This window comes from Antechinus flavipes, chromosome 2 (genome assembly GCF_016432865.1).
Source record: "Antechinus flavipes isolate AdamAnt ecotype Samford, QLD, Australia chromosome 2, AdamAnt_v2, whole genome shotgun sequence".
In the NCBI taxonomy this organism is placed as follows: domain Eukaryota; kingdom Metazoa; phylum Chordata; class Mammalia; order Dasyuromorphia; family Dasyuridae; genus Antechinus; species Antechinus flavipes.
The window spans coordinates 282791879-282807001 of record NC_067399.1 but is presented as its reverse complement, the minus strand read 5'-3'; the positions used below and the strand labels follow the sequence as shown (position 1 = coordinate 282807001).

General features: G+C 33.2%; 1 protein-coding gene across 4 annotated transcripts in view; it reads right to left on the bottom strand.

Moving 5' to 3' along the window:
• Window positions 1-1858: 1858 nt before the first annotated feature.
• HEATR5A (HEAT repeat containing 5A) overlaps window positions 1859-15123 on the bottom strand; it is a 167068-nt gene continuing 153803 nt past the window's right edge. The window contains exons 34-36 of one of the 4 annotated variants that reach the window (XM_051977285.1): window positions 7110-7264; window positions 4961-5174; window positions 1859-3418 (exon numbers count right to left, since the gene is read on the bottom strand). In XM_051977285.1, the coding sequence (XP_051833245.1) occupies window positions 3114-3418; window positions 4961-5174; window positions 7110-7264 (674 nt within the window). In that variant the 3' untranslated portion in view covers window positions 1859-3113. Of the gene's footprint in view, window positions 3419-4960; window positions 5175-7109; window positions 7265-13903; window positions 14050-15123 lie in introns of those variants that run through there. The other 3 variants (XM_051977286.1, XR_007950563.1, XR_007950564.1) reach the window with 3 other exon arrangements.

The window sequence follows — 15123 nt, the reverse complement described above, 5'->3', positions numbered from 1 at the left end:
ATAATGAAGAGATTGGACAAGGTAGTTTTTGAGATTCCTTCCAGTTCTAAGTCCCATGGTTTTGTAAGGTGTAGATGAGAATGAATTAAGGCATTCTTCTTTTGATAACCTCTGTTTTGAGGATACTCTGCTACTATGTTTTTTTTTTTTTTTTTTTTGGAATACCTAGCTGACAATTTTGGGGAAATCAACTTTTTCAGGCTCTAAATAAGACCAACATTAGAGTTGAATCATGAAACTAAAAAGATTTAATGTAGTAATGAATACGACTTACAGGATACTTACCAAAACACAGAAGAATTTCTACAACTCCATATACCAGGCTACTTTTTTTTCCCCCACAGGTTGTTTTAATTAGAAGAAAAGTGCAAAAAATGTAAAAGAATTAACTCTGTTGTTTACTTTTTGGAGGATGATGAAAAACTTGGTCAAACTGCTGCATTTTAAAACTCTTGTTTTAAAGAACCAACATGTAAGGCAAATAATATATTGCTAGGCTCCTTAATTTTGCATTGCACTTGTATCTTCATTTGTGTGCATGTATGTGTTAACTTCTTGAGTATGGAAAGGTTTTGTTAATCTGAAGGGCATCAATATTTTTATATTATTGGTAACAGTTTATCAATTATAATTTCATTAAAATATTATATATATATGTATATATATCTCAAGGCAAAAGATATGGTTTACTTAATCAAAATTAATTTTACACTTGACTCTGCAAAATAAAGTACATCTTTATCTATAATATTTTTCCAATACAAACTAAGTTTGTCAAAGATTTGATCATGGAGAACACTGAAAGAGAGTATCTTCTTTTTTTTTCATGGTGAGTTGGGGAGGGGAAATGTTTAAAAAGATAGCACCTTGAAGCTAAAGCAAAAGGCTGAGTTAGTTTATAGCATCATATTTTCTGTCATTTACATGAATTGTGAGCATGAGTACTGAAAACATAAATATTTCCATCATTGAATTAAACAAAATCTTTCCAAGCTGCTAATCAGCATATTTAACTTGGAAAATATAAGTAAGCTAATTAATGAAACACCAAATTATCACAGATTTATTAGAAGATGTAAAGAATATCTTAAGTATTTAAAATGTAAATATTAATTATTTTACCACAAATGGATATATCTGTAGCAATTTTTACAAATACTTTTTATCTCAATTATACAATTACAAATATCAATATCTCTAGTCTGATCATCTACTACTTTCAGCTAGCATCTTCTCTTAAAAGATTATTTAAGAAAAGCTTTAACTTTTTTTTTTTTTGGTGTTAAGCAAACCTGAAGTTCATTTTTAAGGGCAAGTATATTCAAAATACTCCAGAGGAATAAAATACTAGATAAGTTAATACTCATCTAGTTCACTTAAATTTTTATTTAAGTAATTTCTGGGAAAGATGCTGAAGTCAAGCTTTCCAAGATTAAATTATTTATGAAATTATTTCAGAGATGATCCCTTACCAATCCTGATATACATTATGCCTTTCATCTAAATAACACTAAGCTATCAAATGTTGCACAAAAAAGAACTATACATTAGTCTAATGAAGCAAGCCATAAAATAAAAGATAATGTTGTTTACTTCCAAACAATGTAATGGGATTCATCTATTCATTAGAAGGAATGAATGTGCAAACTTATAGAGGACAAATGTATCTTACTTAACCCTTCTATTAAAAAAAAAAAAAAAAGATCTCTCTTATGTAACTAAGTATGAAGTCACTTATAAACTTTGAAGTACTTTGAACTGATCTAAACAGAAAACAAATATTGAGGTTATTTGATCCAATGAAACAAATGAGTCACTGAAAATTTTCTTTTGTGGGTAAAATGACTTAAAATACATCTATAATGAAAAAATTAGCTTTATTTATGTGAATTAGAAAAATTGGTTTCAGTTAGAATTTTGATCAAATGTTTACTTCTGTACAATTTACAATAGTAAATATATACAAAACTTAAAATAATAAAAATACAGTACATCACATTCTGAGCCCCAGTGTGTTTTCCCAATTCTGAAGGTACCTCTATCACTTCAGTTTTTAGTTGTTAGCAAAGAAATGCTGTGCTTATTTTGACACAGTGCTTGGTTTATGCATAATACTGGCATGGAAGGGGAAAAGTGAGGACCACCAATAGTTAGAAAATACTTAAGAGTAGCCAATCTGCTCTTAATGTCATTATGTGTCTTCCTATAACAAAATATGTTCCTTATTAAAAATTTATTTATACTCTTTTTAAGATGTGAAAGTCATCATTAAACCCACTGTTGCTCCCCATCGATGGATATGAATTTACATGCATGTCAAACTTATTAATTTGAATATATGCAACATACTAAAATGAAGCAAATTAGAATTAGAGTAAACAAACTCATTTAAATGACATACCTGATAATTTGAACTGATTAATATAAAACAAAAACAAAACCACATTCTGAAAAAAGACGTCACTTTTTTAGACACCAAACTTTAAGTCACACTGCTGCAGAGCCACAATGAATTTGTATATTTAAATAGACTGGATAATTTTAGACTTTATTATAATTTAATTAAAGCTATCAATATTACCTTAATTATCAGGTTTAAGTAGCTTTACAATAATTTATCTTGTTCAAGGAATCCAGTAACATTTAATTTATTTACTTAATGGGGCAGGACTTAAGATTAGCCTTTGTGATAAATTGTAGACTGTAGATATTTGAACTACAGTTAAATCTATATCTATTATGGCATTAAATATATCACATGTACTTGGATTGTCAGAAGACATATATTTCATTTTCTAAAAAAAATAGTCATAGATTCTGAATAAATTTAAATTCATGATTTCTTGAAATTCTTAAAAATGATTCTGTCAGGGCTTCTGTACATTCTTATTAATTAAAATTCAAGATCCATCTTTCATTTTTTTAGAGCTATCTTGAATGGAAAGGTTAATGTCATGTAAAACAAAATTGTCCTTCATCAAATTTTTTAAAGAATAAATCAGACTTCCAAAGGTATTTGTGCCTAAAACCTTCCTCTAATCCTCAAATGGAAATGAAAAGGCACCAACTCTCTATTAAGTATATGATTAGGATGCTTGCAATTCAAGATGACATCAAAAAAAATTGGTCTTCAACTGAATACTTGAATTTTTTCCAGGTTTCGTGATATGTTTAGGGGTTGTCTTGATTTTGATATTTTCCTGATTGCCTTTTATAGCTGCCTCAAGACGGGCTTTCATTGTGGGAGAAGAAGCCATAATATTTTTAAAAATTGATGAATACTGGGGACCAATCTGCATCAGATTCTGCAAAGCAAAGTCATGTAAATTTCTCATTGTGGTGGGTGCTGAGCTCAGAGTGTTTTCATCCAAAAGAAAGGAAATAAGAATAGGGAGAATGCCGGCCACCAAGTGAGCACCTGTAAAATGTGAACACAAAACAGGAATCTTACGTTCAGTGAACAATATGTATGTTTATAATGACATGATATATAAAATTAATTTTCTTTGGGGATACATTTTTATTCCTAAAGGGAGAAAAATAAAATAGTTCTAAATTCTATTCCTATGATATAATTATTTCTATGTAAGTAAGCCTCTTTAAGTCCCTCTGTCTTTTCCTATAATTGTTCAGTTTTTTTGAACCCATTCCTTCCCTTGGAAAACCTCTTCAAGAGTTTGTTCCTTCTGCCATCCATTCTACTACCAGAGACCAAGTATGGCATCGTATTTCCTTCCTACTGCCAATTCTAGACTTCACCTGTTTCTCTCTCTTCTGACTCACAATCACTTGTTACTATCATGGTCACTTTCCTTTTTAGAAACCCACAAGGTCTGATGATACTATCTAAATTCCAAGAACATTTTTTCACTTTCCTTAATGACTTTTCATACTAAGATCACTGCTTACTCTGTCCTCAGCTAATCTCCAAAACTTCAGTAAATAGCAGGATGACATTCCTAATATTTAACTTTATAATGACTCAACCAACTTCTAGCCTTCAGCTATTTAATTTTCCTTCTCTTTTACTGCCAAATGTCCAGAAAGAGCTATCACTGCTGCTTCTACTTTCTCACCACTTGCTTACTCCTCTTTCTCCATCAATGTAGGTTCTCTATCCATACCCTCAGAAGAGTTTCTCAATCACCAGTAATTTCCTAAATATAAACTAATGCCTTTTTCTGACTTCTTATTTTTTTTTAACATATGCAAAATCTAACTCTTATTTCTTGATACTCTTCCCTACTCCCCTCCCCCCCCCCCCAAACTGGTTTTCCTGGCTTCTTATGGCTCAAAGAATCATGGAAATATTGGAAATCATAACTAACTCCAACACCACCATTTTACAGATGAGGAAACTAAGTTCCAGAGGCTAAATGGCCTGCCAGCTTGCCAATAGTCACTGTGATTGAGCTGGTGTTGGAAACCATGCTCTGGGTAGAATTTATATAAAATGCTTTACAAATTTCAAAGTTCTATATTTTAATTATCACTATCATCATCAGCATCACTATTAAAATCCAGGATCTTTCCCATGTGCTATGCTGGTTTTTCCCCTTGTTTCATAAATACAATTTCTGACTCCATCTGACAGTTCTGGCTTTTGTCCTGTTATCTTTTTCTACATTTCTCTCCATGGAGAGAATGGCACATTTATTTTTGCATCTCTTTTCTTATGTCACCGATTTTCCAATTTTGCAAACTCTCCTATGAGCTCCAGTAGGCTACTTCTTTTGTATTCCCTTCAGCCCTTAACACATGACCTTGAACCAAGTAGATATATAATATTTTCTGGACTGAATATGACATTACAAGGAAGTGATACAATATAACACAAGTGACTTTCTGTTTTCTATTCTGTTTTAAAATACATCAAAATAAAGATTATAATTATTCCAACAAACTTTTCACAATAGTCAATCTGCAAAATATAGACGTAGGGGCTGTTGGGGATACTCACGATGCTGTTCTTCTGCAATTGCCACTAGGGCTTCTAAGACCTTGATACCTTCTTGAATCACCTGAAGCTCAGCAGCATCTTCAGGTTTTACTTTATCTGTCTCTTGCAGTTTTCTCACAATAGATGATGCTAATGAATGAATATAAGGGTAGGATACTGCTGGGTTTGGATACTGGAAAATGGAAAGCAGTAGTTGATAGCACTTTATTTGTACCTAAATGGACAAAACATATGGACAATTACAATATGAAAAGAAAACAGATATTAAAAACAACAAAAGAGAACTGTGAGTAGTAGTTTAAAAAAAGTCACTATGAAAATATGATGTGCAAGAACCTAGAAAATCAATGTTGATTTTTGAGATCTTTTTTTTTCAATTTATTTATAGTAGTCAAAGTCCAAGCTCTAGCACATATTGAACAAGATAGAATTATCTGTTTCCCAAGGTGACCAGGGAAGAAGGAAAAGAACTGATATGTTTGAAAATATTTATAGCATCTTCCTTTGTGTTGGCAAAGAACTGGAAATTGAGAGGATACCCATCAATTAGGGAATGCAAGTTATTTATATGATTGTGATAGAATAATACTGTGCTGTAAGAAACAATGAGCATGTTCATTTTAGAAAGACTTGCATGCAATAATGAGTGAAATGAGCAGAACTAAGAGAATGTTATATATAGTAACAGTAATAGTGTTTGAAAGTAACTGTAAATAACTAAACTCTTCTGAGTAATATGAATAATAAAATCAACTACAAAGGAATTCTGAAGGATGCTATCTACCTCCATAGAAAGAACTGATAAGCGTGTATAATATAGTTTCACATTTATATATACACACATATGTCAAATGGTGATCTTCTCTAATGTCAGGTAAGGAGAGGAGGGAGATAGCTTAGCATTTAAAATGTAATAAAAATAAACCAAATTAAAATTTAAGGATAGTTATGATTTGAAGATGTTGTCAAGAAATACTGGTCAGAAAACACATTACATATTTTTATAAAACACAGATCTCTTATGATTTAAGGACTGTACTTGACCGGCTGTGCCAAGCTACTTGAAAGTAGTACCATAAAGCTGTTTCATTGTAAAAGGAGGGCATGGGCTACAAAAACAAACTTTTTTTTGAGTATATAACAGAATAGTTGTACCCTAAGGGTGGGATGTGTAATTTACAGTTCTTCTTAAGAATTAGAACTGATTCTTAAAACTTTTTTTTTTTTTGGAGGCAACTGGGTCATATAGCTTATAGGCTCCTTAGGCCAAATCTGAACTTAGGTCTTCCTGTCTCTAGGGTCAGTACTCTCTCCATGGTTCCTTTCTTTTAGAAATAGAATTTATTAATTCTATATGATTAAAAGGCGTTTAAGCTTAGTAAATCTGTAACAATAGTGACTTCTGTATGGGATTTGTGAAATCAGTTCCACAGGTGAGCTTGATTCTTTCTTGGATTATCTATGAAGTCTGAATGTAAGTCACAAATGATCATTTGTAATCATCTTGAAACAAACTTATTTCAAGTAGTATAGTGTTCATATTTAAAAAAGAACAATAAACTTTTCAAAAGCTGAGCCCTAAGACTTTCTAATTATTAGATGAAACTAACTGGTTTTATTACTCAAAAATCAATAAAAAAAAGTCCTAGAGTCACATGATCATAGCTCTAGAGCAGAAGGGGCCCATGAGATCGTCCTTTTATTTTATGGATGAAGAAATTGGGACCCAAGAAGGCTGAGACTTGTCCCTGGTGTAGGTGGGATTTGAACCAAGGTTTTCTGATTCTAGTCAGTCTTTTTATTCCATCATGAGGCATCTTTCATAAATGTAAATGGTGCTCTGACCTGAAGATGATCATGGGTTCCTGAAATGTGTCAACAATCAAGGTTGGAAAGTCTCCGAGTAGTTGTGGAATTGTTAGGGGAAGGAGGCATAGAGGAGAGAAAGCACTCCTGAGGGAGAACATGGATGAGAGGGAGGGTAGTATGAGCAGGCAGAGGTGGATGCAATATGTACCGTCAGAAGGAATATGTAAATCAGTGAAAAATCTGGTCCATAGAGGAGGGAGGTTGAAAGGTAGCAGAATAGAAAAGAGAATTATGGGAGCTTAACACTATTAACTGTGATTAATTCATCAAGTAAACTTACTACTGGGTCTTTTAACTCAAGAGTAGCTTTAAACTTCTGTATACAACGTTCCTGCAGGCACTGGATGGTGGTCACTTCTGGGCTTGTAGACAAGATAAATACTGTTATGGCAGTAAGCAGGCTGATTTCATCAAACTCTTGCTGTGTTCCATCTACTAAAGAGAAACGATCCATTACAGACAAGCTCTGAACACCGAATTCTAGTCTGAGGGCCAGAAGGGGCCACAAAAAACCACCTTGTCCAAACTTTTCATCTTTTATAGATTAGGAAACCAAAGCTCTCAAGTTCAGTGACTTGTCTAAGGTCATGGGCAGAAAGTGGTTGAATTGGGATTGAATCTTCTTTTTCCTAACCTCACACTCCCCCCACTCCTGTCTCCTTCCTTCACCCTTCTTCTTTATCTGGTGCTTCAAAATGAACTAGTGACATTCAAGTGTCCCCCACCCTTCCTCCCCATGCCAAGGCAATTGGGGTTAACTGACTTGCCCAGGGTCACACAGCTAAGAAGTATTGAGTGTCTGAGGCCAGATTTGAAAATCTGGTCCTAACTTCAGGGCTGGTGCTCTATCCACTGCACCACCTAGCTGCCCCAACATTCAAGTTTTAAGATGCATCCATTATAAAATCTATTTTACCAGTGAAAAGAACCATCCAAAGAACCATCAGTGGCCATTAAAGAGCAGGGCCAGAACCTAAGAATTCACATACCCTTTGCCTGTACATACTGCACACATACTGGAAAGACATGAGGCAGTGTGTGTGTGTGTGTGTGTGTGTGTGTGTGTGTGTGTGTGTGTAAGAGAGAGAGAGAGAGAGAGACAAACAGACTGACAATCAAAAACACTTGCCATGTTGCAGATTAAGATGTGTCTTCTAAGTTATTGTTTTAATAGTTTTCTTGAAAAGTACTGCAATACTGTGTGATGATTAGCTGTGAATGACTTTGCTATTCTCAGCAATACAATGATCCAAAACAGTTTTGAAGGACTTATGATGAAAAATTCTATCTCTAGAGAAATAATGGTGAAATCTGAGTGTAGATTGAAGCATACTTTAAAATTTTTTCTTTGGGGTTTTTGGTCTGTTTTCTTTTGTAACATGAGTAATGTGGAAATGTTTTGCATAATTATATGATTTTTATCAAATTGCTTTCCTTCTCAAAGGGAGGGGAGAGGAGGAAAAGAATCTGGAACGCAAAAAGAATTTTTTTGTTTTTCATATGTTTAAAATTTTTTTTTTACTTTTAATAATAGCTTTTAATTTTCAAAATACATGCAAAGATATTTTTCAACATTTACTATTGCAAAACCCTGTGTTCCAAGTTTTTCTCCTTCCCTTCCCTCCCTCCAATATATGTTAAACGTGTACAATTATTTCTACATTTATCATGCTGCACAAGAAAAATCAGACCAAAAAGACCAAAAAAGAAAAAAAGCAAACAAGCAACAATAAAAAAGCTGCAAATACTATGTTGTGATTCACATTCAGTTCCCACAGTCTTCTTTCTGGATGGAGATGACTCTCTTTATCACAAGTCCATTGGAATTGGCTTGAATCACCTTATTGTTGAAAAGGAACTCAAAAATTTTAATGTTAAATGTTAAAATTGTTTTTACATGTAATTGGGGAAAAAATAAAACGTCAAATTTAAAAAAAGAAAAAACAATACATATCAAGGTTCAATTTAATTTTCCAAGTGGGGAAAAATCAGGAAACCAACCCTACTGAAATATGTATTCTATTGTTGATAACTATGAATTGTTGGGACTAAATTTTTTGCTGGGTGCATGGAATTAAAAGGTAAAATTCAGGCAGCTAGATAGCAATGGATAGAGTGGAAGACTTATTTTTGTGAGTTCAAATGTGGCCTCAGACATTTAGTTGTTTGGCCCTGGGCAAGTCATTAAGCCCCCTGTTTGCCTCAGTTTCCTCATCTATAAAATGAGCTAGAGAAAGAAATGGCAAACCACTTTAGTATCTTTGCCAAAAACTCCTCCCTCCAATCCCAAATAAGGTCAACAGTCCAACACAACTGAAACAAGTGAACAACAATCCTTAAAACTGAAAACTGAGACATACAATGACATATCTCATTAGCCAAAAAAAAATACATAAGTCATTTGGGGCTCTTTCCTAAGGTGTTAGTTTACAATAGAAGCAAAAGTAGAACTTTTTGCACTTCAATTTATGTTATACTTTAATTTTCATATTCTAATAAATTGTTAGACCTGGTTTATTATAAAGTAATATTATGCAGAAATGTTAACTATAAAAAAGTTATGCTAGACCTAATAATATGATATAAAAGCATATTCAAAGTAAAAATGAAGTGTTATGAATAAAAAGATACTATTTTGATAATTACTAACATTTCTATAGCAACTGAAGGTTGCAAAGGTCTTTATAAATATTATGTCATTTTATCTTCACACTCTTTTGAGGTATGTGCTACTATTATTCCCAATATGCAGATGAGGAAACTGAAGCAGACAGTTTAAGGTAACTTTCCTAAAACTGTCCTAATCTCAGTGATCTGTGGTTTATTATTTCCTTCAGAAAATACATAAATCACCTCTTAAAATGATGAAAATAAGATATTTTAAACTGCTTTTATTATATCTTTAGTGAATGGTCAACAAAAGAAGAACTTGGAATTTTCCTGGTAGGGCTGACATATCAACTTAGGGATCTAGAAGAGACCTCAGGGGTCATCAAGTCTGGCCTTCTCAAAAGAAGGAGAAGCTAGAAAGCCACCTGCTAATTAAGCCTTTTGGTTCATTTGGGGCAATTAGGGGTTTGGCATCTTCTAATTTAGATTATTTATACTTGAGAGATGACAGACCAGGAGTTAAAGACAAAAGGTTTCTGATGGTCAACAGCTGCAACTACTAAGCTTTTCAGGTTACAGATGCTGCAAAAGGCAGCTGTCAGCAGGAATAGTTAGATGGGGACACAAAGAACAGAGGAGTGCAACTCTAAGAGGTATGGAAGGATAAAGAATCTGCTCCTGTGATCTCTAGAAGCCACATATTGTTTGAGCTTCTGTTATGACTGTAATTAACAAGTAGATGAAGACTAAGTGTAATGTCTTTCTATAAGACAGAAAGGTAAAGAGTTTTAAGGAAAACTTTCTGTTTTTTTTAAACTTGTCAGAGAGACTGAAGTGTTCTTTGGAGGCCCTTCCCCTCACTTCAGGTGCCATTTTATTAATGGACTCTTGAAAAACCATCTCAGAACTCTTGTCTAAGAAAAGAGGCCTCACAGATGTCTCCTTCACCAAGAGAGTAAAAACCAACAACCCCTTGTCCTCCATCCACTAAACAGGAACTGATTCTTAAAACTTTTTTTTTTTTTGGAGGCAACTGGGTCATATAGCTTATAGGCTCCTGAGGCCAAATCTGAACTCAGGTCCTCCTGTTTCTAAGGTCAGTACTTTCTCCATGGTTCTTTGTTTTAGAAATAGAATTTATTAATTCCATATGATTAAAAGGCGTTTAAGCTTAGTAAATCTGTAACAATAGTGACATTGAGTCATTTTTCAGCCCCCAAGTTTGACAAAGTGAGACCAAGAGTGTGTGGACACCAAAGATGAAGATCTTATTAGGTGCAGGGATAGTTAACCAGCAAGTCCTGAAATCCTATTTTCAGCACAAAAGTGTGGAGGGTACAGGAATAAGTACCAACTGGCATTCTTTTTGCACATTATCCAGGTCTCGGATATAGATCCAGATAGGACTGAGAAATGAACCTGTGCTTTGAAATGGTTTTCTAGGGAAAGAAACAGTCTCCATGTACTAAAAAAAGGACTGGGTTAAGTCACAAGCAGTAACTGTATGGCTTGAATCCCTGGAAAACAGAACATGGTCTCAGTTCTAGCTTCTAGCTTAAAGTCTGAAAAGGAATAATGAGGACAAGAATCTCAGATCAAAGCAAAGTCTGTTTTTCTGTCAGGAAAGATTTTCACATGGTTGACAAGCTTAGTCTAACAATCGTCTACTGAAATTTCAAATACAGGGAGCAGAGAGCACTGTTGCTCAGGCTCAATCAAACTCAGATTCAGGAGCTTTTGGAGAACCCAGATTACAAGGGCAACAATCAGACTGCCTTGTATCAGACTAGTCTAGGAGTACTAAAGATTACGAGAATAACACAATACTCAATATCCCTAGAAAGCTGTGGTAGGACCAATCCAGATAGCAAGACTTAAGTCAGGAAGCAGACTGGAAGGATGAACAAACAAAAAAAGAATCCTAATGTAAAAAGCTATTAAAGTGAGTGGGATACTTAGGACACAAAATCCAGAAAAAAAAAAATGACTTCAAAATATCTACAAGTACCTTGGGCACATATTCAACTAGAAATCTTAGAAGAGATGAAAAGTTAAAAAAAAAAGTTTAAAGTGTGTGTGTGTGTGTGTGTGTGTTTTAAAGAAATAACCAAAGTCATAATTAGAGGGGGAAAACAACTGAAAAAGAAAGGAAAGTTATGAGGGAAAAAATGGAAAAGGAATAGCTTGGCACAAAAAGTGCCAAATCTGAAGAAAGCATCTGAAAATCAAAATGGACCAAAGAGAAGCTAACGACTTTTTCAACAACAAGAAGAAAACAAAGTCAAAAGACTGAAAAAATTAAAAAAGAAGTATTTCATAGCAAAAACAACTAATTGGGAAAATGGATGAAGGAGAGATAATTTAAAAATAATTGGATTAATTAGTATGGCAGAAACTAGATATAGATCAACATCTTACATTATATATCAAGATAAGGTCAAAATGGGTATATGAATTAGACATGAAGGGTAATGGCATAAGCAAGTTAGGAGAACCAGGAATGGTTTATATTATGTAATTAGGGTGTGATCTAAGGAGGAAATGGTTGGGGGTCCATGGCTGATATCAAATCTGATTCTTATCTGAACTAGTCAAAGAAGGGAAGAATACACAAACACATATGGACACACACAGTTGAGTACAGAAATATATTTTACTCAGTAGGGAAACAGAAAGGAGAGAAGAAGGGAAAATTAAAGTGAGAGTAGAATTAAGGAAGCAAAACAAAATCAAAATAAGGATATACTAAAATGCTCATTGTTCATTTTGAAATGGTAAAGAATTGAAAACTGAATGGGGTGCCCAAATACTGGGGACAGCTGTCTACATTATGGATATTAAATTAATGGAAAAATATTCTGCTCTAAGAAATGATGGAGATGGTTTCAGGGAAACCAAGGAAGACCTGTATGAACAGGGGAACAATTTATAAAATGACACCAATATGGTCAAAACATACAACTTTGAAGAACTTAGGAACTTTTATCAGGATAATGACTAATCAGGGTTTCAGAGGACTAATGAAGAAAAATGCTCTCCATCTTCTGTTTGAAATAAAGGATTAAATAATACAGAATAAGACATACCTTTTTGGGGGGCATGGACAGATGAAGAAATTTGTTTTGCTTAATTATAGAAAATTTATAACAGGGATTTTGTTTTTCTTTTTTTCTCAATGAGGAGGTGGGGATAGTAGGGAGAAAGGACAGATTTTTGATGATTAAAAAAAGTGGTAGTCTTACTGTATTCTGCTTTGGCCAAACCACATCTGGAGTATTGTATTCTATTTTATATATCACATATAGATAGGGAAATTAATAGGTAGGAACATGTCCAGAATTGACACAAGAGTATACTTTAGAGAGACCATGATAGGCTGTCTTCAATATTTACAGGACTGTCATATTGGAAGAGTAATCTCATTGTCATTGTTCCCGGAGGGCAGAACTAGGACCAGTTCATGGAGATACGAGGTAATCAGATTTTGGTTCAATATACAGTAAAAACAATCATTCAAACAAAAAAACAAAAAACACCAAAAATCAAAATAACAAAAAAAAAAAAACTCAAGCCATTCATATGAATTAGGTTTGTTTGAAAGATAGACAGACAAAGAGAAAGAGAGAGAGAGACTTGTGAATTTCCATCTCTGGAAGTCTTCAAAAAAAAAAAAAAAGAATCCAAATAATCTTATATTAGGAACACTGTAGAGAAGATTTATACTTTGGATAGAGATTGAACAATGATTTTTTAGTTAGCTTATAACTCTTAATTATACGACTAAGACTACATCCTAGAGAGCTAGTTTATATGTTTTTTCACTCTTACGGAGTCTTTTTTATCCTATGCCCTTCCCTTCTCCTACTTCTGGGATGGGTGCAAAATCTCTTTAAGGCACTAGTGCCTTTATTGAGTCGGCAATGACAATGGCAACAGTAGTAGATCTTTTTATAGTATGCAACTTAGTTTAAAATGACATTTTAAAGTTCTGCAGCATGTTGCAACAGTTTGATTTTCTTAAAGACAAATGAACAGGCCCATTCTAACTTTTTTTTTTGGCCCATATTTCTAGAATAAACAAATAAAGAACAAAAATGTAAAAACACTATTTTTGACACTTTAAATAATGTTTAGGTAGGGCCATAAAAGCAATTTATTTATCTGAAGCTGTTAGAAATTGGAGAAAGATAATAGTTCTCTTATTTATACTTGGATATTATAAAAATATCAAAGGAAAATGCAATTAAACTTAAGAGAAAAAAAACAAGACATAAAAGAAATTTGAAATATATAATCTGACTATGCCCCCTGTCACAATTTTTCTGGATATGTGATAAAAAAAAGTTCAGGATATACTGCATAAAAGAGCAACAAGCCCCATATAAAAATGAGACTCAGATGTAACTAATTATACTACTATTAGGCTATTATCAGGGACAAAAAGACACATGACTGAGTAAATACCGTGTTAGGAGCAATCCTTTGTTGGGTGAATTCATAGATGATATAGATTGATTCTAGTCAAAGAAGTTGCCTGTTTTACTGTTTTTTGGAGAACCTGATGTCAAAGCAGGAGTAAAACCCACTTTGTGGTTTTCGCCTCCATCAATCTATGAAAATCAAAAACTTACTGTCAGTCAGTCAGTCTTCCTTAAATGATTCTAGCTTTTTTTTTCCCTATCTACCCACTGACTTTCAATAAAAATGATTTTTAAAAAACCTAGAAGATTTTCTGAGACAGGGACTTTCTCTGACCTATATTTTATAAAACTTAGCATTCAGCTTAGTGTCACTTAGTACAATTAATGAATAGTTTTTTAATGCTGCTGCTGAAGATATTACTCATGTGCTTTTATTCTTACTCATACATTCTTTTCCCACTTGAAATCTTCACTAAAAATAATATGAATGAGTTTAAAAATATGGTATAATCATGGAGTCATTCTCTTTTAAACGGTATTAATAACATTTTTATTTAAATAAAAATAAGAAATGAATTTTAGTACTGGATTTAAGATTTTAAAACACTTTTGAATGGTTAGAAAAATTATTTTTTTAAAGCAGGACTTTACGTAATTTAACTATTTAAAAGAAAACAAAATACCATATAACTAGAGTAGACTAAGTAACATTGTCTTCATAAGTATCAATACTTGAAAAGAAAAGTAACCAGTTTAGCTGAATAGTCTAGAACCAAAACTCAAACATCAAGTCAATAAAGTCAATAAGTTATATACATCAGGAACTTTCATTTTTAAAGCAAAGCAAAATTTATTTTTTGGTTGGAAAGCAATTATACCTAATGCCATTCTATTAACTTCAGAATGCAGAATGGGATACTTAGGTAGGAGAATAGAACAATAATGTAACCTGACTTCAGTAGGAGGGAGCTAGCTTCAATAAATGCTATAAAAGATGATAATGGGATGGAGTAGACTCTGAATTTTATATGGTAATGCACTAGAGGCAGGGACAATTTTCTAATATACTTAAGAGCTTTAAAAAAATGCTTAAACAGCTGCAAATGAAAACCACCAAAGGAAAAAGTAAACTGAACCCTGATGGATGGTGATTAATCAGTCATGCTGGATAGTGCTTCTATTTTTATTAAACCTACTCAGCTGCTCCTCAACACAAGACTGCATGACATTTACTTTCTGTAAAAGGTTAAGGATTAAAGTAAG